Genomic DNA, 27,534 nt, shown 5'->3' with positions numbered 1-27,534 from the left:
ACCCCTCAGTCCACATCAGGCCTCCATGAGGAAGAAGCCTCTGTGAAAAGCTCGAGAGCAGCAGCACCTTTACACCTGAGATCCATGTTTTGTAAAAGGTCTCACACAGAACAACACACCTACTCTGAAATATAGCTTTCAGGAACTTCGGCTAACAGTAATCAGGAGAGAAAGGTTGTCTCGTCAAAAAAAGTCCTCTGATCGGCTTCTGCCGTCTGCCCCCTCACTGAACATGTGTAACTATCACAGCAGTCCCAGCAGAAAATCTACAAAAAACTTCAAAACTGGGCCCCAAATCTCTTGTTATTAACCAATAACTTTAGAAAACACATCCTTTCGGTCCAATTTCGTCAGCCGTCGTACGATTCCCCAGTACATCTGATCTCAGGATATATCTGTATAGCTTGAAAGAGGAGAATAAAAAAGACCCTTGACAGAGCGTGAGACACTCCCTTGGGATGACGTTAAGTCCTTCAGACTGGTGTGGTTGGTTGTGGTTGGTCCTGTACAGTTTCAGTCACTGCACGCTGTACGCGGTCATGTCTGATGGTAATGGTGGTAGTGGTGGTGGTGGTGGTGTTCATGGTGATGGTGGTGCTCATGACGCTGGACCACAGGAACCAAAAACCCCGGGCTCCCCGGTGGACCGGACGCCTGCTCTCTCTCTAGGCTTGGCAGTACGGGGGGCTGCTGGGGGTGGGACTGAGGGGACAGCGGGGTTTTGGATGGTGACATGGCCTCTCTGGCTTTTGCCCTGAGGCGTTTGCTGTGACTGTATTGCAAAGGGTGCTGGTGGTGACTGGAGGACTGGGCTTGGTGTGGCAAGTGGTACACATCCTGACCCCCGTGTCCTGCTGTGCTGCCACTGTGGTGGTGGCCGTGACATTTAGTGGATTTGCCACCTCCACTGACCCCGTTATTCCCTCCGCTTCCCTTGTAGGTTCCTTTGGGAGATTTGACAAACTGCGTACCCTTGCTTCGAGACTCAGTAGGGTTGTAGCTATCACCGATGACCTGTGAGCGCCGCTGGTGAACAACGTGGGTTTCTGGTTCCTGGGAGCGTGAGCGGCTCTGGCTCTGGGAGCTCCGAATATGAGCCTCCTGGGGAGGGAAGGCAGGGGTGGTTCCTAGAGGACAGGCAAGAGACACAGAGTCAGTGCTTTATACAAATATGATTTATAAAAATACTTTGAAGTGCTGTTTTTCTTTGGCATCCGCATAGTCAACTGTCGGCCTGGCATTGCAAGATAATAATGCAAATAATGCAAACTTAAAACAACGAGAAAAAAGACACTTACCTTCAAATCTGGACGTGTAGTTCTCTATACCAGCTAGGTCCAGGTAGTGATTCCTCCTCTCTGTGTTCTCATCCACACAGTAATGCTGACCCTCGGTGGCTGGTGCTTCATTGCTCTGCCCTTTGCTGCTACAAAATGAGTATAACTCTAATGATTAGTGCACTGTCAATTATACATAGAGTCTGACTGATTTATCACAGACATATCTGCATTTTTTTAAGAACACATAATGCATAAAAAAGATGCTCAGGGGGGTTTAGAAATGGTGTCATGTCAACTATTTATTTTATTTTTCCTTTTTTTAAATGGTCAATTGAACATGGTGTTTATTAAGCTATTTATTTGGTGTTTTAATATATCTTTATTATCGCAGTGTTAATTTCTAGAATTGGATGACAACGTAATAATTAAAATAAATAATTATTAGAGAATAATTCCTGTTTAGGAAATCAGCCTTATGAGTACCTTTGCAGAGTGACATTGGTGCAAAATTGCTGCACAAGCCAAATAGAAAAGGTCTATTTTTATTCCAGCCCAAAAGTTCAGTATATCCATCATCATATGAATGTGAGCTTCTCTCCTCTGAAATCAGTATTGGTCTCAAATATCCCATATTGGTGTATTTTACAATATACACACACCAGCAAACACACCAGCAAAGTATATTTGTTATGTACTGACCTGACATAGGAGGACAGTCGCTTGTCAGCTGAACGCCCCTCTTCCTGGTGACAGCGATCTGAAGAGGTAAAATAAAGGACTCAACATACATACTCACAGACACCATAACAGTTTGCTACTTTTGCTGTTTTACACAACCCATGACCTCAGAGGAAATGTCCTTTTGAGTGACATAAACAATTTCAATGATTGATATTTTATAGAATATCAACTACATATTTGCTAAGTCCAGAAATATTGGTAGTCTCTGAACCAGGTAGTGTGAACAGAGGAACAATCTGAAAAAAAAAGGCATTGCCGTAATAGCTACACATCACAGCATCTACAGTCTAGAAATATATAGGAAAAGAGTTGGTTTACAGTGCATTAGTAAAATCATGCCTAAGGTATGATGCTGTTTTTGTTGTCGTTTACCGGTTCCTGTTTCTCTTCTGTGGCACCTGGGCTCTGGAGTGACAGTCAGTTTGACACGCAGAGTCTTGCTCTTATTATGGCAGGAGTGATTCACAGAGGCATCAACCACATCATAGATGGTGTGCATCAGACTGGACATGTCCTACAGTGAAACATAAAACACAGTTAGTACAGTTTGTACTAACAAAAAACTGTTGAAAGGGACAGACTATCGATGTTAAGAAGACATGGAACTTGGATAGAAAAGAACAACCCTGCAGAGGGGCATGAAAGCAAATACGCACATCTTTTGTAACTTTCCCACTGTTGTCAAAGTCATAAAGCGTGAAGATCCACTCCTGACGATTGTCATCCTCCACAGAAACGTCACACTCCAAGTCCTGTGGATACAAACATGGACATACTTAATACACATTAACAATCGGAAGATTTCAATCTATTGTCAGTAATAAACAGAACAATAGTACTACTTAAGTCCTTAAATACCAAACACAGCAGCGTTTATAACAACAGAGGGCAGCAAAGTATGTCCAATGTAATCGCAGCTGCCGTTGTGTGATTCGAAGCATTTTTAAAAGGAAATGATGTGTTATCTCTTTCATTCTGCATGACACTATCCCCTCTGATCACAATCAAATTGAACATTACATGAATCAGCATGCACTTTATCACCTACTTTAAAGACGCCTTTTAACTTCTAAAAAATGAATTTATACACGACTGAAATTCTGGTTTTCAACATGTCAATAGACCACTTCTCTGCTGCCTTCCTTTCTCTGGTGTGGGGGGAGCACAGAGAAACAAGTCAGGGTGACGGCCCTGCCACTATGACCTTGTATTTCTGCCTTCTTCCAGGAAAAATGAGCACAACCTCTATTCTCAGTTACAACTTTTTGGCAGTAACTTTGATTCAGATGTATCTAGTAACATGGCCATAATTGGAAAAATAAACATCTGGAATATAGGCCCTGCTGCAGGCATGGTGGAAAGCTGACACTGTGCGAAAGGCAGCATGCATTTACAAGGGAGGAGACCCCTGGGAGAGAAGCAGCCCTTTATGGTTCTATAATATCTCCTCAGCTCACATAACCAGGAGCAATCACCAAAGGGCAGATCTAAGCAGTTCTTTAAAACATTCAAGTCTAAACATTACAATCTATTTATTCTATTTATTGGTCCCTAAATTTAATCAGGATATGGTCTGGAGCAGTGTCAACATACAGACAGATGTTCTGTGCACAGAGTGAAGGCATACAGCTGTGGGTACGATAGAGGTTACCCACCATGGATTTACTTTCGAACCTATGTTTAAATCATTTTCACTAACTGGAACACAAAACAACTTCAACTCACTCAGTTTTTTTGACCTTTTTCTGAACTATGTCCTCAGCCCATTAAAAGGGCTAACACACAATAATTATCAGCTATTTAAAGTTCCACCTAAACTGAAGGTTTTTGGAATAATTTTGCTAATATTGGTTGAAAAGAACCTCTCAGCAGAACAGGCCTCGGTCAGAAGAACGGACGTCTTTGCTACAAGATGAGTCACCTTTGTCGCACATTCATGTTATGTGTGACTTGTAATGTGCTACTTACATCCAGACTGATGCGTTTCTTCCCGGGCGCTTTGGTCGAATCTCTAAGTACCTCCCTCACCCCGTCCTCTGAGTGCAGATACTGCAGGTAGCTTTCACAGCCTTCAGCCTTTTCTGGAGGAAGAACCACTGTCAACACAGGGGGACACATTTAAGTTAGACAAACACAAATGTGAAGAAGTAGTCAAAGAAAATATCAGCTCCTCACAAGATCATAAACTTCACTTAGATGTTGATTGCTCACCAACTGCTGCTCACCACACCCCAGATTGTCTCCAATAAATTGCATTAGTGTTTTTCTCTGGCTCCCCAAAAATGAAACCAAAATATCTTGGTAATGGACTTTGATGCTTTTGATAATTTGAAATAAATAATAAATGCATACAGTGAGGGAGCTCAAGAAGAGCGAGCTGGTCATTATTGTGAATTGAACCTCTTCAGGCTACGGAGGGCTCTTGAATCACCCTGAAGGGATTTGATTTGCATTGATGACCCGCTCGCTCTACATTATCCCACGTTAAACAAATCAACAGTTTAACACAAATTATTGACATAAAAACATATTTTAAATTTATGGTCCTCTAGAGGCTATGACTAGAACTGCGCCCATAGAAATGGTCTGTTATTTGTGCAATAATAACATGCCCCACCCTAAATATACATATTTTAGTGTAGTTTCTGTTCTCCACCCATCTGTTCATACTGTTCCCCATCTGTTTATACCGTTCACATTATTATATTGTTTATTCTATATTGTGTGTTTATTGCTTATATTATACTTTGCTTATTGTTTTATTATATATTATTTTCTAAAAATGTACCAAGGGGGAGTAGCACTCCAATTTCGTTTTATGCAAATGCAATGACAATAAAGGCTATTCTATTCTATTCTATTATTTATTTGCATATTTGTATTGCTTTTTTATTCATGCTTTATTTATGGATCTTTACTGGTCACGTTTTTGTATTGCTTTGATTTGTCCTCTCTCTACTGTGTTCTCCATCCTTTGTCTTTTTGTTTTTATTTACCCAGATATTGTGTTGCTTTTGCTTGCTTCATCTTTCCAAGCACTTTTTAAACTCTGTAAATTGTTTTTAAGGGTGCTGTATAAATAAAGTTATTATTATTATTATGTGCTATTCAGAAATAACAGGCTGTAGATGGAAGGAGAAGGAAGGAATCAAACTATGTGCATTTACATGCTCATCCATCTTACAACACTAGATATGTTTTCTGCAGCAACACATTCAAGCATTGTTTTAGCATGAAGCTTATTCATGGGTGAGAAGACATCCTTCTTAACCTACCCTCTAGGGGACAGTGTTGATCTGTGAATTGTCCCTCCTTCAGCTCACCATTTGGAAACCCCTGGGACAAGGAAAGAAATGAGTAGAGGGAGAGAGAGAGAGAGAGAGAGACAGAGAGAGAGAGAGAGAGAGAGAGAGAGAGAGAGAGAGAGAGAGAGAGAGAGAGAATGAGCGAGAGAGAGAGAAAAGAAGGGGGGTCAGAGATGTAAGTGAATCTACAGTTCAGACCACAGACACAGAGAAAACAAACAGTTCCAGCTAAAGCATTTCCTACTCAGATGAGAGGAGAGGGCTGGAGGCTCCAGTGCCGCCGAACACTTTGAACATCTGCACGCTTATTGTGTTTCACTGTCTGGGACACGGCGAGTGCAGCCAAAGCTGAGCTTTCAAGAATTCTCCAAGCCCTTCAAACGGACCCCTCGCATCCATAAAAAAAAAAAACATAATGCACTTCATCATCTGAGCTCTCTCTCTCTCTCTCTCTCTCTCTCTGTCTCTCTCTCTCTCTCTCTCTCGCTCTCCTCTCTCTCTCTCTCTCTCTCTCTCTCTCTCTCTCTCTCTCTCTCTCTCTCTCTCTCTCTCTCTCTCTCTCTCTCTCTCTCTCTCTCTCTCTCTCTCTCTCTCTCTCTCTCTCTCTCTCTCTCTCTCTCTCTCTCTCTCTCTCTCTCTTGCTCTCTCGCTCTCTCTCTCTGGGGAAAGTTTTGTTGTATTTTTCATTGAAAACTCGACTCTAAGAAGAAAAACACCTAAAACAAACCTCACAATGAGCTCACAGCAACATCTGTGTATTTATTTTGAATGGAGAATAATTACCAGATGAAAATTTCCATGCAGATAGGATGGGACTGATTAAATACACTATTCCATAGCCATAAGACAAAAGCAGGACAAAGGGGTGAAAACCTCTGCTGTCATATGTGAATAATCTATATCCTGCATAACACAGAACCACAATGTATTCATAACCATCCTGCACATGTGCTAATGCAGAGGCACACTGATGCAAAGGCAACAGGGTCTCGATGCATGCACACACACTCACACACTCACACACACACATACACATACACACACACACACACACACACACACACACACACACACACACACACACACACACACACACACACACACACACACACACACACACACACACACACACACACACACACACACACACACAACACACACACGCACACACACACACAGCCATTCTTTAATTACAACTGGATTGTGGAAACAATGAAAATTAAGTGCAGCGCAGCCCCTAAACCACAAGTATTTAAACAACAAATGATTCATCTTATTTACGTCATCTCAGCGCTCTAAACTGCTCCACACACACTTTGAAATAAAATCCCACCAGATTGAATCAAGGAGGCCCAGTGAAACGAGACAAATAAAAAACAGATAGATGCTAGAAAACAAAAGAACTCCATGTACCTTCAACAGAGCCGAGACTCATGCCAGAGTCTGAACATCTGCATGCGTTTAGGTGAACGAGCCCCCCCTTTCCCCTTCCCCTTCCCCTCTTTCTCAGAGTAATGACAGCGCCAGGGCCTGTGGTTCTATTTAACAATCTCAGAGCCCGTGATTATTCCTCACTTCAGAGGATGATACCTCCAGCCTGTAATCTGGCCCTGACCTTCACCGCTGAAGGGGGGAGGGGGGCAGTTGAGTCTCGGGGTCAAGGCTCGGACACCCCCTGCAAATTGGCCACCGGAGACATTGAGAGAAAACTGCAAAAAGAATGGGAGCTTTTGGGAGAGAAGGAGGAGGAGGAGAGGGAAACAGGAGAGGGGCAGGAAATAAGCGGGGAGGAATAAAGAAGAAAGAGAGGAGCAGAGGAAATAGGGCACAAAGGGGGAAAAAGGAGGGAAGGGGAACAAAGATGGGAGAAGAGAGAAGCAGATAAGAGTAGAAGCAGGAGGAGGATGTGGCTTGTTAAAGGGGAGATAGGGCCTATCTGTTGCTTACTCCAGTCCCTGTTAGCTCAGTGGGAGAGATGGAGGTGGGTTTTTTACAGACTGTGGAAGGCTTCTGGGAAAGGTGGAGACAACTGGTACCACTCCCTAGGCCCCAAACAAGCTGTAGTCTTTAATCACCAAATGCACACACACTAGAAAACCAGCCGGGTGCATGCGCATCCCTACACAAAAACACACAGTTTCCATCTTTTGTGGTCTCTGCAGCCAAATTGTTGTTTCCTTTCTACACTGAATGCTTTCATCTCTGCTCTTTGTAGCACAGTCCCCTAATGAAGGGCAGAATGTAAGGAAGAGGGAGTTCACACAGACACGCTGTTCTGCAGCTCAGAGGAACATCAAAGACAGCCATCGATTCTTCTTATCCTTATTCCTATGGGGGCGCAGAGCAAGGTATGAGCACCTCTTAAATGAAAGACAGGATTCTGCGTTAAATATATGAAACAAATCAATCAACCGACTGCCAAAAGTGAATCTCTCCTCTAATTAAAAATTGTGATATCCGGAGACGTCTCGCTGCGTGTACCAGGAGGGGACCGGCGGGGCTTGTGTTGAACACATGGCTTCCCCTCACCACCACCTCCATGCTCATTACATCCATCGGGGGAGCTAATGAGAGAGCAGGCTGGGTCTGACCGCAGTCTGCAGTTTAACGTCTAAACACATGGCATCTCCATTCACATCGCCCACGGTGTTGGGCTCAAATCTGCCCACCACATGTGTAATTAACTGCTTTCTGGCATTGAGCTGCTCTCGTTCTTTCACTATCAGATCACAAACTGCTCTGTAGGCAAACGTGTTAGCATTTTGGAGCAAAGTGTTCCTTGTTTTGCACTAGCGGCGCACACCTGAAGCCCAAACACTTCTACACAGTGTATTATATTAGGTGTGGGGGAGACTGCATGTGTGGGACAGACGCTTCGACAAGAATGACAAGGAGATAAAAAGGTATTAGATCTCAGTTGTCTTAAAAAAAAAGTGCATTGAAAATATGCACTGACAGTTTCGTATAAACAGTCTCCCAGACGCCTTGACATAAGAGACAGACAGAGAGGTGTGTGATGTTTGTTCCTGTTTAATGCAGCACTTCTGCCAAGCTTCCCTAAAGCCTCAGCCTACTGCCAGACTTTTATGTGGGATAGGGTAACCAGGGGAAGCTTTCATAGCTCCCTACCAGGTGACATCAGACATCCCCCAGCAGTCTCTCTCTTTCTCTCTCTCTCTCTCTCTCTGCCTACCACCCATCCTCCCTCTGGAAAACACTGCACATCTTTGTTCTCACATCCCCCTCTTCTAGCTCACCCTCTAAATATAAGCACACCAACTTCTTTTAGTCCATTCTTCAAAACATACGATGCACAACTGATTCTTTTTTAAAAACATCACTTCTTCAAAAACATGGGTTGGCTAACATGAAGATTGTTTACACTGTTCCTCTGGCCTCGGGGTATGAAATATGGCAATTTGATCAGATTTCTGGATGCGAATCCAAGTACAAACATATGTTGGAAAAAATACAAACACAGGATACTGCCTGGATCAAACAGTCTATGGTCTGGATGCTTCCTTGTATACTTTTAAGCCAAGTGGTTTTCAGAAATACTTCAGATAGCTTACCTTTTATATAAAAGTGTTTCGTTCAGCACACGTTTAAAGGCAACTTTTACACTACCTTAGGTGCTGCAACTGTACATTTAGCTCTGAGTTTGTGTCTGTGCATGTCCAAACCAGACCATCAATCTCTGTTATTTCCTTAATTTGATGCAGAAAGTCTCTCGGGAGACGAATACTGAGCGGTTAACAGTGGGAGTTCTCCAGGATGTACACAGTTTCTAGAAATACAAAGACACCTGGAACTGACACTTAGGAGGGCACCACAGGAAAGCCTTGATGACCAAAAGCTGACCAGCATTCCCACTGCAACTGGCCATTAATTGAGGATGATTGTGGGGTTCCCCGATGATGAAAATGAAGAGTGAGTAGAATCAATATGGAGAAAGGAACACCAGTTCGTAAACAAACTACATACTCTTTACCGCAGAATGAAACTGGAGAGGGAGTGGGGCCATTGAGAAATAAAAGCCCTCCATTCCAGAAGAAACCAACCTGGCCTTGACTCAAAACCAGATGTGAGCGGTTACACTGAAGACAGGCAGAGTAGAAGTGGGGGAGATGAAGGGTGGAGAGAAAGTGTGTATGTGTGTGTGGGGGGGGGGGGGGGGCAGTTGCACAACTTCTGTCTCTTCTCTTGCAAGACAGTAAAAGAACAATATGTTGATCTCTTGACGGCTGAACAGAAAGCTCTTTCTCCCTCTGGTTCATCTGGCGTCGGCTTTCAGTCCAAGTCAGGGTAATTATGGTGCTCAGAGTCGACAGAGCACATTGGCCTCAGCTAGTATTGAGTAGCAATATTAAAACAAACAGCACCGCATATACTGCTGGGTTTGAGTTTGCCTGCCTTATAATGTTCATCACAATATAAACACACGTTTTTTTTTAATAACCTAACCATGCAGTGTTATCATGACTCAACCGAGGCCCCTGAGGTTTGGAAGCATTCACAAGTTTAGCCTCAACCTTACCTTTTTAATCCTTGCCATTACTAGACAGCTAAAATGTTCCTTTGTCCACTAAATAGGGTATTTTATCTATGTATGCATCCTGCCAGGTTTTTCTATGAATGGAAATTAGATTAGAGCATAATGCCATCCTATCATCTGGATTGGACTCATGTGGCCAAGATGGCCCAGATATGGCCCTTTCAGGGGAGCAGGACTCTTTCTGAGGTCAAACAGGAGGCAAAACCTCTCCCTTGGCAGAACATGAATCACTGGGGTGAAGCCTCTTCTGTCCTAGTACAACAACAGCTGTGGGGAGGGATGAGCATGCTTGCCTGTCTATGTAAGAGCAGCACGTAAACCACTGAAAGTCACCCACTCGCCTTCAATCAGCAGAGACCATCTCTTATACTCTGCACGCCCCTCCAGTGACCTCCTCACCCTCTCACTGATCCTCCTTTCACTTTGACAATGACCTGCTGGATGGCATAAACAAAGATTAGAATCACTGGCTGACCACCCTGCATCTGTCACCGGTGCTGAAATCAGCTTGCCTTTATTAAAGTTGGCTTTGATAGGAGTCTGATGTAATGGAGGGCCCTCTTCTCAGCTGTCACACAGGCAGCTACTGTAGGGACTTAGAAACCATGTGCTCCATACCAGTGACTGATATCACACTCATGAATCTGGGTTAGGCAAATGTATTACATTTTAGAAGCAGTCGATCAAAACACTATTTGATCTGTTACTAGAAAGAGAAAAACAGAACGTTGCTGTCAAGTTTGTGTGTGCCACACAGATTATGACTGCACCACAGAGAGCATGTTGCTTTAATTCAGAGGTAACAGGGCTTGGTGTTGTAATGCAATAGTCTCTGCCTGGACTTATATATGACCTGTGCCATGTGTTATATGCACTCAAACATTTAACGATCTACTTGAACAAAAGTTTAGTGAGAAGGGCTTCTCTTAGCAGTCAGAAGTTTGGACTTTATTTTGTTCTGGGATTTATAAAAAAAAAAAACTCATGATATGAATTTTTTTGATTCAAAGTTTCAAGTCTATATACATTCTTGTAAGTAGACATGTCTTGTGATGAGGCATACTAGTTATGTATAAAGAATTAAAACTATCTTAACTTACTGCCACTTACAATTATAGGGATGTAAGAAAATATGGATATCTCTGTATGTCTTGAGTATTGCAATATTATGTTTGGTGATACTTCTCAAGAGCACTGTATAGATTTAATATTAAAAATTGCAATATATCGCCTTGCTTGAAGTATTGCACTACATTGAATCATAACCCCTGTATTGTGATAAGTAACAAATCACCACATTCTTGCCATTGCCTTGACCGCCTAAAAGATTATATTCATTATCGACTCAAATTTTTTCAATTGATTAATTAAATGTTTAGTCGATAAAAGGTCAGGTTACGGAGAAAATGTCCCAGTGCTCAAGCTTACATTTTTAAATATCTTTATTTTCTGTCCAAAAACCCAGCAAATGTTCTGGTGAAAGTGCAAATTCTTTCAAGTGTTAATTCCAACCAACTTATTTATCAATTTATAAATCATTTCAGCTTTATAATGAACTACATACTGCAGCACCAGACCAAAAAAAAAAACTAGACAGGAACTAGACAGGATATAAAGAGTCAGGATTTCAAACATGCTCACACAGCCTGACAAACAAGAAAGAAGCGAGTGCACAGGGCGACGGCATATCAAAGCCAGTGTGGGACAGGCGGTTAGACTCAAGCAGGATGTTCCTCTGTTTCGGGCCTCCATGTGAAATTCTGTAAGCTCCCGCGGAGGCCCCTGGCTCTTAAGCCCAGCCAATGGGGAGTGCGCCCAGGCCGATAAAGCTGAAGGGATTTGTTCCACATTCCACAGGCCCTTTAAACAACAGTGGATCTGAGAATGCCAGGTTGTGGGTGAGGTGGCCAATCCCATTACTGGTCCACCACTCACATGTGTGTACTCTCCACAAGCGTCCAGCTGAGCAGTATTCAATACTGTAAATCGACTTTTTAAACTGGTTGTCAGTTACAGTCAGCAAAGCTTTGTAAGCACACCTCTGATTTGTCTGCCTCCGCTATGTAAAAACCATTTCGACACAATCACTCTCACCTGTACAGTCGCTTTTTGTGTACTGTTGTTAGTGTCTGGTTTCCAGCTGTCTGTCTAGTATTGAGATGTCAGTTATAATTGCTCTCACCTGTGAGATAACTACCAACAGCACTGTTTTCACTGCTCGTTTTGTTAAGCTGCAAGGGATTTGAGTCACAGCTTTGAAAAGCAGGCCTGGCAGTTCATAGGGGTGAGGCTCTGTGGTTGGAGGCTGGTGGAACTACAGGCGTTACAGTGCTCCTGCGGGTGACTGAGAAATGTAAACAAACCATGTTGGGGAAGGACAGCTGCGCGCCTGTGGAAGAGCAGCAACATTGCCCAAGCTTTACATGCAGAGCGGTTCCCAATCTTTTTTTAGTCTGATGTATCCACTCAGCACTATCAGATGAGCTCATGTACTTCTCCTTCATCCCCTGTCATGTTCCAAATAATTCTTTTTTTTTTTTTAGGTGTTTCTGTAAATACATTACCATTGTAATTTTAATACTTTATACATATACTGTTCTATATTTCTGTTGCTGATAAATATGTTGTTTGTATAGCTGGAGTTTGAAACAAAAACAATTTCCCCCTGGGATTATTAATGTATTTCTGATTCTAATTCTGATTTTTTTGGTAAAGTTTGCAATTTGTACTGCTTGGCAGAGGATCTATTTTAACTATTTATCAATTGCTTGTAGCAAGTTAGCTATGCATTTCAGCTTCCTTGTTAGCTAGCTTTCATTCAATATCATTAGGAACATTTAGTGACAACTTGCTCAGGAAGATGTGAAGCTGAAAGATTACATTTACTAAAGCTCACAGAGCCACAACAATTTGGAATCCAAGTTGGCTGTTTATTTTCACACAAATATGTGTGTATATTATCTAATAAAATTACATTTTTATTTTGTCTTTGAATTAATAGAATTTAATTGAGGATTAAGCTTTCCACATAACCCTTAGAAAGTGTGTACCCCACTTGAATGATGCCGTCTAATCCACAATGACTTTTTGGCTGCTCACTTTAATCTAGGGCACGCCTGCTGTTAAGGGCTGGTGGATGAGCTGCCTGCTGGTTTCCTGAACATGTCTTCCAGCAGCATAAGAACAGGTTCAGGGTCATGACCATAGCTCTACCGTCCAATAGTTACTGCTCCCTTTGGGTAACTTATACAGAGAAGTACAGATCCATATGACTGACCCCGATAAGAGGAGCTTTTGTAGCCATGACCAATCAGCCGGTAATGTAGCATGAACTCTCAACACATCCATCTGTGAGGCATACTGGGCAAACAGAGATGGGCGGCATTTGTACTGTACTATTATTATATTCAGCCCTCAGGGAGAGTTAGGATCTCTGGTCACTGACTGCCAAAATACAGAGTTCAGTGCAGTAGGATTTAACAAATAACCAAGGTAGTCAGGCAAGCACACAGGCAGAGCCCTAATAACTCATCTGCTGTAGCCTAACTATTCTCAATGACACTTGCCAAACCTCCAGTCCCAGGAGACGCTGCTCGTTTGCATAATTGGTACTGTACTATGAAATATTTAAGGCTTTGGGGGGAAAATGTCTTGGCTTTGTGGACTGCTGCACAGTTTCTGACACTAAATATCTTGAATCTGACATACAGAAAAAAAGAGCTGCTGCACCTCTTTTATCTCCTGTCTGTCTGTGTTGCTGTGGAAAGGCCTTGCTTACAACGTGGCCCAGGCCTCCACAGATGGCGGATAAACTACGAGCATGCACAAAAGGTGTTCATATACCCAACTCTTTGTTCAATGCAGTATTCGCCAAGCAAGCACTCAAAGAGTGATACTGAAATATAGACCCAGCAAGAGGACCAAACCCCTCAATGCTGGGGAGGAATTGTAATAAACAGTAAATTCATATCTCATATCAAATGTTCATTGACATACTTTACTACTATCACCTTTAAATATCCCTGTTAACTAAGGAGTCAAATATTGAGGAGAAAGAAATTTTGGAGGTGCACGACCGGGCACTGCAAAAACTTGTTTTTCACATAGATTTTACAAAAGCGCCACAATGAAGGAACACCGGAACGGCAGCTTTTTGGTCATTCACACAGAACACCAAGCAAAAGCGGCATAAAGCTACCCAAGTTGAGATTTCACACAAGAAGAAGAAAAAGAGGCATCTGCGTTTAGTATGTGTGAGCCAATCTGCTCCGTTAATCAACCACTCAAAGTCGACCCAACCCACAAACTGCCAACTTTACACATTATAGTAGCACACCTGTCAGTAAAGAGCAGGACAGAGACGGACTGTCCCCCCCATTACGACTCTGTGCCTTTCATGCAGACAGTGTGGCGTAATAAAGGCGCAACAGCCCCGCAATGAACAGGCAGTGTCTCCTCCAGCTGGTAAGGATTGCCAGTCTCATTCTTGACACTGCAAGAACAGGCTTACTCCCAAGCTGTGAAGTTCCTCACAATCCTTGAACTGGACAGGGGGTTATCCCAGGGTCAACACCAAGTGTTTTCCTGAGGATTCCTAAAAATACACTCCTGCTGGGCCCAGGAAGCAGAGGAGACTCCACGATATTCAGACGATGTGAAGGAAGCCTGTAAAATGGACCATTGCCAAAGGACCACTGGCTGTAATGCTTTGGCATATGAGACACAACTTCCCATCAGAAAGGGGACAATGTTGAAAGTCGAAGATGAGCCGATGAGAAAAAGAAAGTGGCACATGAGCCAATTACTGATGCGCCCAAATCATGCAACGCTCGTTCATGTTTCTGTTGAATAATTCTCAAAGAAAATTACTGGTCGAAAAAATAAAAAGGGTACGAGTATGATAAATTCATTTTGAAAGCGTAGCAACAAGACAGGCATTTTAAAGCTTCAAACCATGAATTATATTTTTATCTGACACACATCAGAAATATGCCAAGTAGAGATTTTGAGGTCCCAGTCACCGAGACTGCAACATCTGTGCTTCTTCCTTTTGGACTGAAGCTGCCATGTGTGCACTTTAGTGACCTGACAGACTAGCTGTGTGTGTCTGAAACACTGTTCCCCAGTGTGAAATTCTGGAACGTAATTCATCCATGGCACAAGCAGAGATCAAAAGGCTATGGTGCAGAGGGCAGCTCAGCAGAGCGCACAGAGAGCTGCTGCTTTCACAGCCATAATTACTGGAAACCAGGGCTGTTAGGCAATATGAAAGAGCACCCAAACATGAGCTGAGTTAGCTTAGCTTAGCGGCTTGTATATTCTTATCTTATCTTAGGTATAAAGCTACAAGTCTGATGGAGTCGTGTTCTCTATCACACAGCACGTCTGGAGGCAGTCCACTTAAAAGCACTAAGTGTGACACTTAATGTTTGATAAAGGTTAGTGAAAGACGATTAATGCTTCACAAAGCAAATGGGGTTGATGTGCAATAACACCTTAAAAGCTATGAGATAATCAGGTGCTGCCAGGATAGAGCAGTTTTCAAAGCTTAGCACATGACATAGGGGGTAAAAGTTCAGATATTCTGATACACTGGCATTCTTGAAGTGATAGGATCAGTCAGCCCCTATCAACATGAAAAGTGAGTGGTTATAGAGAAAGACCTTGTAGAGCTGCTGTATCTGAGAACTTTGTAGGCAAATCTACTGCCAAAAATCTTCAAAAACAGATTTTCTTCTCCTAAAGGTGTTTTTTCTTTCTTTTTTTAACATAATTTCAAAAACATTTTGGAAGACTGCACTCAAAAACAAAAAAAATCACTCAGCAGCAATATTGTGAAATAGAATCACGATTTAGAAGAGTGCGTTTTCTTAACGAAGCACCTCCTACAAGCAGATTGTGTCTCTGAAAGGCTCTCAGTGAGGGGGGGCGGGCATCTCAAGGAGAGCTGCTGTATATTTGAAATGAGCCTTTAGGTAAACAAGTTACATGGCGCACACAGGGCCAGGTCAGCTTTTGAAGTGGACGAGGCTCAGGAAAGAAATGGGCGGGGGAAGAAAAGAAAGCTGCCTTCAGAGGAAATGAGAACAGTGGCCTCTTTCAGCGCCGTTTCATCCTCTCCCTCTTCTTTTTGTCACAAGAAAAAGCACAAAAGGTGTTTCAAAAGGTGTATATAAATACACAAGCGCAGAATGTGAGAAGCACTGATTTGTTATTTCTCCTGAACTGTAACGTAAGTAGAATTATTCTGCAGTCATTCCATCCCGAAATTAAATTCCCCTGGAAATGACCACCCATGACAAAAATAAACCACTTCCTTTTTAATGGAAACCCATTGAGGGGTTTTGATGACGGGAACAGGTTTGTGTAACAAAAGCAAGCTTGCAGCCATTCCCCATCGGAGAGGAATTTGATGTGCAGGAGGAGGGCCAGGCCTGTACCGTCTGCAGAGCCTGGATCTGAGCTTTGAAGCTGCTAGTGTGTTTCAACAGCTAACCACTTTCAGATGGGACTGTGGCGTTTTATGAGCTGAGTAATAGCGATACCTACACATGTGCAAGCTTGGGGTCCCAAAGAGGGGGAGGCTCAGCTCAGAGCAGAGAGAAAGATGCCTAACTCCTCAGGGGTCCGGGTTTTGGGTGTGTCAGATAAATATTGTGCTATGGCATTCTGGATATGATACTGGAAGACAGGAAGATGGATGGTGTGTAAATTCTGTTCATCTGCGAACACAGTTCTGCTGTGAATTTGACATTTTTTCAGGGTTCTGGAATATCCACTGAAGGTATTGACTCCTTGTATGGAATAAACACTTGAAACCATGGCAATACTCCTAAATCTTACAAGGGACACCTGGAGTGTAGACTAAACTTTATAAGACCCTTGCCATATGTTTGAGCTCCAGCTGTTATCTCATGTGATCTCTGGACTTTGCCCTACGGATCCAATGCGGACATTGTCCACAATTTCCCTTTTTCACATGGAGCACACAACACAAGATGGTCTGCAATGAAATGCGTTCTCACGTACTAAAAAATACTCAGAGGGAGGACAGTACATGGATTACACAGGGGTCACATGGGCAGTTCGTAATTTGGTCATTGACAATCGAGTCATTTGCCATTCCTTGAGTATGTCTGACGATTTCAGTGTTGGCCCTAATCGACAGAAGTTCACAAATCTCGTAGTCTCTCCAGTTAGACATTTTCACTGACATCTTTGTGTAAGTTACTTCTCTTCTTCACCCTTGGATGTTTGTTTTCTTCCGGTTTTGTGGAGCCACATGATAGAAACATCATCAACCTGCTGCAAATCCTCACCCTTTGGGCACACAATAGGACATACATACAGCTCTTCCAGCTAATGTCTAGATCATTTCAAGTTTTCAGTACATGTGGGAAAGGGTCTTATGTAAAGATTACTTTTGAAGACCACAGCATCACAACAATGAGTAAAAATGCCAGTTCTAAGTGCCCACTGCTGGGCATTTTTTTGCATGCAGGAAGCCAGGATTTGTGGTGTGTGGTGTTTCACTCTCCAGTCTCAAACCTAGCAGGGCGTCAGGTTCAGGAATGTGAAGCAAGAATGAGGTTTTGAAGCATTCATGGGTGACTCTGAAAGCTTTTTGTACAAGAACAACACAGAAAGTAAATGTAATCCACCAAAGGGCCAAAAGGAGATGCAAGTGGCCACGTGGATTGACATACATTTTAGAGATTATATTTGGAAGCGCTGTCCTTGTTCCGTCCTTATGTACTTATTTTTTTTCTCACGCGAACAACAAAAGTAGAAGTTTTCATGACAAAGATTTATGTTCTAAGTAATTTATATCTATCAGCTTATTGTGCAGCTCTTTAGTTTCCCCTGTGCGTGTATTGTGGAATATATGTCAGGTAAGCATCTGACCTTTGTATAGACAAACTCAAGTTTCTACTGGCTGCAAAGTTGTCTTCAAAAGAGGAATCCTCTGTCCACTTTAAACAAACAATCAAAACCCCAGTCTCCCTTTCAATCTGCAAATATTTAAAGCAACACAATATTGAACAAACATAGATCTGCAATGCCTCCTCTGATAATGTTTAAGATTGAGTCTGAAGCTTTCAGTGTCCTCCCTGAGCTCCAACAATGCACTACCCTCACTGAAGATGTAATCTAAACAATGTAATCAATTAACAATGGCTATAACAACAGCATATAATAACACCACCAACAACCATAACTGAAAAAATATGATATCCCCCTGGCTGCTCTAAGGCTTGCGAAATGAAGTCCACTTGGAAAAGAGCTAAAGTTTTCTAAGGGGGAACAGGGGTTTATGTGGAAACATACCTTACACACTAAAATGTAATAACCTTTGAGTCTCCCGGTGTTTTACTTGGCTGGGAGAAGCATAAGATCAAACACAGACTTGGATCCAGCAGCCTTTGCCAAAAATGTCAGAGCTAAGCACTGGGCTCCAGCTTCAGGTATTTTCTTTCCCCTGGAAGGCAGCGAGAGCAAAGACACAGGCCAGTGTTAACCCTAGGCGGGGCTGCCCCCAAACAGCCACCAGCACACTAACCATGAAGGGGAAGTGAGGTTTCCCTGCTGTCATCACTGACCATGCACATCTAGGTCATGTAGTGTCACTGAAAACCTCTGATGGCCTCCGTTCAGGAAGTGGAGGTATTCACATACAATTGTATGCTTGATGACTTGCTGCAATCCGGTCCTGTAAAGCTACACTGCTCTCTCTGAAGTACTCAGTCAGATATCTCATAAATATCATGAAAAGAAGTGACAAGAAGTGACTTCAAAGCGGTGCTGATGGGACTGAGATAGCTCCAAAGGCAACAGAGCTTCATTCCATATGTCTGCAGATAAGAGCTCCAATAATGAAGGGAGCGACTGTCATTTCTCTTGTCTAAATATATACTATTCTCTTTTGAGCAGCAGGAGAAAATGTTCTTATTATTTATACCATCAATCTGTGGAGGGAATGCTGCTGTGTTATATCTGTTTTGATATAGCTATGTTAACCTTGTAAAAAATATAAGGTATGCTACATTAGATATTATTGACTGATACCACTCGTCTGTACGGTAAATATGAAGCTACAGCCAGGAGATGGGATGATTAGCTTAGCTTAGCTTAGCACAAAGACTCGAAACAGCGGTAACCAAAATCTGCGTACCAGCATCTCTAAGGGCCTGCTCACACTATCCTTTTGGCCGCGGCCAAAACCGGTTTTTCAGCTAAAGTCTAGCACCTTTAAGTAGTGTGCGCGCACCCGCTCCACGCTCAACTGGGGCCAGCTGGCCCTCCACGGCCCGCTTGAAATAGGTGGGCTTTAGCGGAGCCGTTTGAACATGTACGAGCACGAGCGTGCGCACGTGTACGCGCACGAGCACGATGCCTACGGCGGTTCTGACGTCATTTATGTGCGCATGTTCGGACATAGAAAATAGAAGGACGGACCATGCGCCGACATTTACAACAACAACAATGGCGACTATAGGCGCTTAGAGGAGGAGCGCAGCAGGCTGGACATAGAAACACTTAACGCCTATATCACCACTCAGGCAGAGACTGAGGTCCGCCGACAACAGCGGACAGATGCCATGTTTCAGCAGCTTCTGGGTGCCATGACACAACCGGCCAGGTCTATGTCACAGGAAAACCTGAGCTACTGTCAGTTGTGACATTAAAATTATTAAAAAACAGAGCCGGAGTCTGCCAGAAGACTGCTGCGTGCACTATTTTTTGTATTTAATTTTGTTATTGTAAGGTATTTAACAACTTCCATGCATGTTTATTTTAAATAGTTTTTACCTTTTATATAACGTGATTGTGACTTTTTATATTTTTTAAGTGTTTTTCTAGATATGTTGTTTATAATTTTGTTTTGCCAACTTTTAATAAAACTGTCTTACCATACATCTTGTCTTTTTATAAACCTATAAGGTCCATACATCTATTGGAAACAATTTATTGTAAGCCTCAGTGCATCAATCAATACATAAAGATCAGGTTATGAGATGTAAAACAACACAGTTTAAAACAAGTAAATGTAGACAACAAAAATGGTTTTAATTCTATTTTATTTATACAACCATGTCATAACGCTGCTTTCCATTATGTGCGAGTGCGTCCCTGAAAGACCGCGCGCATTTTATAAACAAAGCGACGCATCGAGATGACGTCTATCAATGCGTGTGACGTGTTACGACGTGACACGTCACACGCATACGTGATGACGTGATGACGTACGGACAAGCAAAAAGCATGGGCCGGGGCCGAGGCCGGGGCAGTGTGAGCACAAACGGGGCTGGGGCGCGGGGGGGAGAGGGAGGGGGGACAAGTACCCTAAAGTCCGGGTCTCGGCCCGGGAGGATAGTGTGAGCAGGCCCTAAAACTCACAACGCTTTATGCCTCATTTTTCTGTGACTTTTTTAGCAGAACGCAGTGACTTCTTAAACAGACAAGATAAAACATGTAAATGAATGACCTGGATGCATTGGTGGGGGCGTGTTGTTTCAGGTAGCTTACTGGTGGGACAGGCCGTTCTCTGTGAGACATGGAATTCAATCGAGGAAGTCCAGATTAAGTAACAGATCTGTGAATTTGAAGACCTTGCACAACAGCTTTATAACTCTGGCGGTAATTATATTTTGGTTTTGGCAATTGTGTGGTAAACAGTAGAAATACAGTTTTAATGTTACAAAGTAATCTTGCACATATGCGATTGGCCAAATCAGCGCTTTGCCACATGATGATGTATCAAAAGTAGATGTGTTTCTTCACAGACTGTTAGTCTCAACGCAGCCTTAATATGTTTTCAGGCAGTGGTAACAGCTCCTTGTCTGAAAGCACTCTTGGAGTTGCTCGTAGGAGATTTGTAAATTTTGTTATCTTTGGACAGAGTCAGGCTAACTGTTCCCGGTCTTCATGCTAAGCTAAATTACTGGCTGTAGCTTAATTTTGTCTGTGCAGATATGAGACAATGTTTAAATTACCAAAAGTAAAGACCTAGAGACCTCAGGTTCACTTTGTGACAGTTGTGTGTAGTATTTGATAATTGTAACAGCACATTTGTTTAGTAAAACGCACCACTAAAGCCAGTATATACTGTAAACCAAAATATTAAGGTACTTAAGGTGGCAAAAAAAACTGAGACAGGATAGAAAAATGTTCTAGCTTGTTTGTACCTCACACTCCTAATTTTAACATATCACAACAAATCTCTGGATGCAGCAATGATGGCACTGCAAAATGAATAGCAGTGGCAGTGGCAGGGGAGGAGAATGCCGACTGAAACAGACGGCCAATGGCAGGCTTTATCCAAACAGTCTACATACAGCGAGTCAGACTAGGATTGTCCGAATCTTGGGACCTGTGTAAAAAAATTAGTTTGCGTCTTAAAATCAAAAGGGGGAAAGGGTCAATAGGGGCCCACAGCTATTTTTTCTCATATGCCCCCAGTAGATAAATCCCACCCTGGTTTGTGCTGAAGGATGTGTGATGACTCTTTGATTCCTCCCAGAGAGAGGCCATGCTGCCTTCATGAGTGCAGGTCACAGGGGAATTAGGGTGAAAGTGAGCAAACTGCTTCAAAGTACTTCAGACCGTATAAATATCCTCAGAAAAATAAACATTTAATCCGCCTGCAGTGTTCCTAATGTCTTTCTCCATTAGGCACAGGCCGCACAAACCAAATCACTCTTTCAAACCAGTCATTCACTCACAAACACACAGACAGAGAGCGCAAGAGAGAGGGGGACTCGGCCTCTGACTCACAGGTGAAGTCACGATACACACTTAAACACTCAAACATGAAAGAATGGCTAAAACAAGCATCTCACACTTGTGATGAGTGTCCAAGCCGACCAGGTGATGATGTTTACACTGACGGAGGGGTGAATGTTTGCTCTGGACAAATGCCGACCAACATAGAAAAAAGGCGCAAAAGAGCAGTGGGATTTGGTAAGGTGAGATCAATGGTCAATTGCCCCAATCAATAGCAAAACAATGCACTGGACAAGGCGGATGAGGTTCTCCATTACTCCCCTTCCCCCACTACCTTTAAAACCCCTCAAAGATCTCCCCCATGAAAAAAAACACCCTCAACCCTCCCCTCTCCTCCTTCTCCTCCTCTTTTCCTCTTCCCCGCCACCCTCTCCCACCCCCCTTTCCACCACAGCCCCTCTCCCTGCTCCAGGATTTTGCTGTACAAACCAGGAACAGATGTCTGCCGGGGCCGTGCTGAAAGACCCCGCTGTTCTGGATGCCAGCCACATGCTTTTCATTCAGAGATGAAGGCTCACAGCTCGCCTTCTTGTGAAGCCAATTTCCAAAAAAAAAAAAAAAAACAGAAGGGGTGGAAAAAAAACAAACTCTCCAAATGCCTTCAAGTCCCTTCAAAAGCAGTACATATATAAGCACACCTTTTTTGTCTCCTCTCCACCATGTATTTCTCCCTGGTAGTGCCTCATCAGGGACATGCTTTTTTTTGTCGTTTGTGATCGTAAATAGAGGTGGATGGGAAAAGTTACGAGACGTTGTTGATGAGAATATTTCTTGAGAGAGGTCTTCAGGAGCTACGTGATTGTATCCAACGCACACAACTCCAAACTAAAAAAGAAACCGCCTCAGTTTTAAGCTTGTGGCTGTGTACTGAAAAATAAAATGTGATTCGAGGCCACAGACTTAAAATTAAACAGATATCCTGGCCTCAGATCCAAATCAAATACCGCTAGCTCAAAATGAACAAGACATAAGCCATACCCAAATGCCCAGCAGCGGGTATAATTGTCCAAACATAACATCCATTTTAAGCAGCATCGCCAAATGAGGATTTTTATATTAAGGCAAAGTCTTATTCAGAGATTCCAAATGAATGTTAAAAAAAAACATTAGCTTACAATTAGTTGAGTGAGCCGCTCTGGAACTCTGCTCTTAAACTAAATGTATTATTGAGGGTTGAGTGCTACGTAACTCTCGGCAAATCAAAATAAATTTGCTTCTTGAAGCTTTTGGCACATCATTACAACCAACTGAATCCCTAACTGAGCCTTTTTACCTTCAAGTGTGATATTATTAACCTTTCAGAGAGGAATAATAAAGCCTTTTGTTGTGGAATTTAAAATGTTGACACACTCCCTCTTCACAGGCCAAGTCTGTGGGAAGTTTGAGACAAAAGATGGTGCTGAAAGGCTGAATTAGCCTGTCATTATTTGGGCATCCAAGCATGTCTGTTTGAAGCTCCAAAATGAAGCGTTGTTGTGTGTGTGTGTGTGTGTGTGTGTGTGTGTGTGTGTGTGTGTGTGTGTGTGTGTGTGTGTGTGTGTGTGTGTGTGTGTGTGTGTGTGTGTGTGTGTGTGTGAGGGTCTGCACTGTTGATGTGTTGATGTTTCCAGAGGTGAAGCACAGTGAACCTTCACAGAGCTCTTCCACGGATGAACACAGGTTCGGATAAGTACAGGGTTTTTCTGTATTTTACATATTCAATAACCACAGACTAGGCTCATTCTTTTTAAAGGTTGGGCCATTATAATTTGGACGGCCACTTTGATCCCACCTGTAATATTCCTACATGACACCAGGTGCTCCAACAGGTAAGACTCGTCCTGAGCACCTGCAAAGAAGTGTCAGAATCTTGACGGCCGTAACCAGGATGAGCCAAGTCATCCTGTTGAATCACGCCCTCTTTGTCCACTAATACCACTCTTTAAGGAGCCTATAGTGTTACATACTGGGGGCATCCTGCCAGCTGCAATCGTGGTTTGGAGCAATATCAATATTTAAACAGGTCTTTGCATCCTTTTATCTTTTGTTATTTATTTTTTTGCGAAAGTGCGGCAAAGCTTTCACGATTTCTTGAATAGAAATGACTGAGGAGGTTCACAAACTGATGTTGGGCACGGGCTATGTTAGCGCTTGTTTTTTTCTTTCCCTATGGTTGTACTCCATCTCTCAGCCCATCCCCCAGGACAGGGCAGTGGGATAGAGGGGTGAGGGTTCGGAGGCTCCAGTGATATCAGAGCCCTTTTATAACTCCCAGCTCTGCGCTTTGAAGTCGCAGCCAGACAGCTCAGGAATCCTACTCCCCTATTTGACAATGAGGAGGGGGATGGTCAGAGCTAAACAGTGTGTTTGGCCAATCTCCTCCTGTACAAAATCATAAGTAATGTTAGCTGTCCCTGCTGCTCAAATGGTGAAACTACTATCTGGTGAGAGCTAGCACATGATGAAACACTCAAGAGTAGAAAATGTTGCCAAAATCCATCTAAAAACTAATTATTGTTATTTTCGATTTGACTTGTTTAATCATGGTTTAAAACCAGGACATCTAAGAACTCGTGATCCAACAATGCTATCTGGAAATGTGAGGATGTAATCTGATCCTGGTGAAGAATTAATTAGCGGCATGGGGGATCAAAAGAGGAAATGGTGCTCTGTCGTACAGCAGAGATCATTTCTAGATGTGTTGAAAGTCGGTCTGTTAGATGGGAAACTATACGGCATAAGAAACATCCCCGGGGACATCATCCATCTGTACATTAATGTAGGCATAGGCTCATTTCAAATAGCATGAATAGAGCTGTCACTGTATAAGAGCCGGCAGTCACATATTGCCTCTGTGATACAATAGTGAGCATATATGCAACATATCGTCATAGTATCAATATCATTCAGGATACCAGATTATTTGGCATTCGATGCTTTGCGTCAGGGCTGCACTTAACCAGTATTTTCATTATCAGTTCATTCGAAAATAATTTCACATTAATTGATAATTGTCTTGTTTATAAAATGTCAGCAAATAGTGAAAATGGCCAATATCATTTCCCAAAGCCCTAAGTGATGTCTTCAAATGGCTTGTTTTGTCCACAGTCCAAAACCTGAAGATTTGTCACATTTGGCATTTGCATCAAATCTAGAGCTGAAACTAACTAACTAATTATTTTTTTACAGTGTTGATTAATCTACATATAATTTTCTTGATGATTCTACCAGTTTTTTGGTCTAAAATATGTCAGAAAATAGAGAAAAATGTTGATGAAGCTGGAATCAGATAATTTTGTCTTTTTTTCTTAATTAATTTGATTAATCGATCAAAATAGTTGGCAATAAATTTCATAGTTGACAAGTAATCGATTAATTGTTGCTGCTCTGATGAAATCCTTACGATTAAGAATTACAGAATGTTTGGCATTTTTTGCTTGAAAAATGACTACAAACAATAGATCAATTAATTATCAAAGTATGTGTCAATTAGTTTACTGTCAATGTATTCATCAATTAATCAATTCATCAACTAATGGTTTCAGCTCTGCTTTTACACATTATCACTGCTTTAAACTTTGATATAGAGATGTTTCTTCAATTTTTCTGTACTGGTGATCTCTTATGTTTATACAGAAATAAAAAATAATCTTTGAAGTACAATATAAAGTCTGAAAGATAAACAAAAACAGCATGACAGGAGTAAATGGAGGAGTAAAATTGAATTGTTATGTCACTTTATGCCTCAAAAAAAGCATTACTTGGTTTTTACTTAGCAATATTTCACCATCAATACATCTTAAGACCTGTATATGACACAACAGCTTCATTTTGGGGAGGGCTGGTTAGCTAAATGCTGATAGCTATCCAGTTCTGGCCTCAGAACAAGCCTCTAATGTAACCGAGTAATGACACAAAATAAATCAGGAGCCCGACTTTGATAGAAGGGAGGGTGGGATCCACCTACTAATAAGTGCCAAGCGTATGCCTTTGGTGGTTTTCCTTGAGGGGAGTGTGAACTCAAGACTCCTCTGAAGCTGAGTAAAGCTCTCTTTTAATTTGCCATGAGTGGGCGGTTTATAGCCCTGATACAATCCATAACTCTTCCACTATTACAACCACACACCTCACAGATTGTCAGTACCTCTGCGTGAACTTCTCACAGTTTCTGTCTGAGAGCTCGGGACTCTCCTACCCCTCCAAAACGACACCCTAATTGAAGTGATGTAATGTTATGCCACAGAGGGCTGCCCACTGGGAGCCGCACTAGAATGGGAGGCATTGAGGGAAAAAGACACAGCCCTGAGTCATGATGCCAGCAGCCACAAGGGCAATATCCCTCAGTCTGAGAAACGACTACCTTTCCATCTTGTGTGTGTGTGAGTGTGTGTGAGTGTGTGTGTGTGTGTGTGTGTGTGTGTGTGTGTGTGTGTGTGTGTGTGTGTGTGTGTGTGTGTGTGTGTGTGTGTGTGCGTGTGTTGCTCTGCCAAACCGCATCACACACGGGGCTCACGGCTGTCATAACCCATCCAATGATGCTTGCAGGGGAATAACCGCTGCAGTGTTGCGCCGGAGCCAGACATGACAGAAAGAACAACAACCTACAACTTTGCAAAGACATCAGCGTGCCTTTTACACATGCTTTATGGATACAGTTTTCCTTTTTCCTCAAGTCAAGAAATTCTCAGCTCAACTCTCAAGAAGAGGGAATGTTACAGCTTCAACCAATTCTGAGGTGCTTGACAGACTCATCACATCAGCAACAAACACACACACACACACACACACACACACACACACACACACACACACACACACACACACTCAACATGTAAAACAGCCAATACCTCACCATTTAGACAGAAGAAGATTAAAGAAAATCATAACTTCTTTGATTTTATTTTATCTTTGATTTATAACCTTACTTGGCTTGTATATTTACTTTTTTTAAATTATATTCCTATTTTAGATTAGCTGAGGCTGTTTAGTTCTGTTGTTTCTGTATGTATCAATAAAGGTGTATCTTATCTTATTGGATGCAAATGTTTTGTTGCACTCTCGGAAATGCTCTATTAAAACTGGTTTCCACGCACCCTTAGCCATTACAACTTAAGCCATTATAACATTTGAATTAATCTAATGTGAATTACTATGAACGGGGAGTAAATTAAAGCCAAAAAAAAGCCTGATACCTGCAGGTTCTTCAGCTTGTGATCCGTCGCGCTGTACCTCTCACATTCCTCCATCCCTCTCCGGAGGAAGGCGTTCACAACAAAACTGTCTCCTGAGACATGAAGAAAACCCACCGATGAGCGGTTAGGATATACATCTCAAGCTCAGTCTACTTTATCAGAATAACATAAACCTTCATTATGCAAAAAGAATCAGTTTATTCTCACCTTCAGGGTTTTCTCTGCGCTTACACGCTTCAGACCACAAGAAACAGGGATGCAAAACAGACTCACGTTAGTTTTCTAAGACTCTACAACCGAAATACTTTTGATAAAGAATGCTATTCAAGGCTGAGAACGTCAACCTTTCTTACCATGTTTTGACTGAAGTTTCCCCATTCTTAAGTCCCTCTTCCCTGGATCACTAAAGGTACTCCGATATAGGACGCGGACAACACAGTCACTGCTTCAACATGGTCACATTGTGTTTGTTCTGCAAGAAGAAAACTCCAACTTCATCCAAAGGCAGGTAATTAAGTCGCGTGCTCATTGAAGCATCAGCTGTCTGTGTGCACAACCGACATCCATATGGAAAAAGGATCTCTGGAGGAGAGAGAGAGAGAGGGAGAGGGAGAGAGGGAGAGAGAGAGAGAGAGAGAGAGAGAGAGAGAGAGAGGGAGAGAGACGGGGCAACACTCACAGCCTGCCTCCACACCTCC

The 27,534-nt window shown here is 42.5% G+C and overlaps 1 protein-coding gene across 2 annotated transcripts; it reads right to left on the bottom strand.

The window, feature by feature from the left end:
* On the bottom strand, nt 1-27,534 carry nkd2b (NKD inhibitor of WNT signaling pathway 2b). 2 transcript variants are annotated; one of them, XM_083919160.1, is made up of 10 exons: nt 27,190-27,534; nt 27,044-27,070; nt 26,837-26,928; nt 5,297-5,357; nt 3,990-4,117; nt 2,678-2,773; nt 2,394-2,535; nt 1,980-2,037; nt 1,299-1,426; nt 1-1,127 (listed from the first exon to the last, which is right to left on the bottom strand). In XM_083919160.1, the coding sequence occupies exons 1-10, from the start codon at nt 27,212-27,214 to the stop codon at nt 538-540; spliced, it is 1,347 nt and encodes a 448-aa protein (XP_083775286.1). In that variant the 5' UTR covers nt 27,215-27,534; the 3' UTR covers nt 1-537. The 2 variants fall into 2 exon arrangements, with proteins under 2 accessions (XP_083775286.1, XP_083775287.1); XM_083919161.1 differs by having other exon boundaries at nt 1,299-1,423.

Source organism: Echiichthys vipera (genome assembly GCF_963691815.1).
Source record: "Echiichthys vipera genome assembly, chromosome: 8".
Classification (NCBI taxonomy): Eukaryota; Metazoa; Chordata; class Actinopteri; order Perciformes; family Trachinidae; genus Echiichthys; species Echiichthys vipera.
The sequence above is the reverse complement of the archived record's forward strand: the minus strand, read 5'-3'. Positions and strand labels throughout refer to the sequence as shown.

What these genes read in the sequence shown, in the direction of transcription:
- nkd2b (XM_083919160.1), bottom strand. Translation starts at nt 27,214, where the DNA reads ATGGGGAAACTTCAGTCAAAACATG. An exon ending in ACAAGCTGAAGAACCTGCAG is followed by an intron (nt 5,358 to 26,836) that starts GTATCAGGCTTT and finishes TCCTTGTCCCAG; the next exon opens with GGGTTTCCAAATGGTGAGCT. An exon ending in GTGGGAAAGTTACAAAAGAT is followed by an intron (nt 2,536 to 2,677) that starts GTGCGTATTTGC and finishes GTTTCACTGTAG; the next exon opens with GACATGTCCAGTCTGATGCA.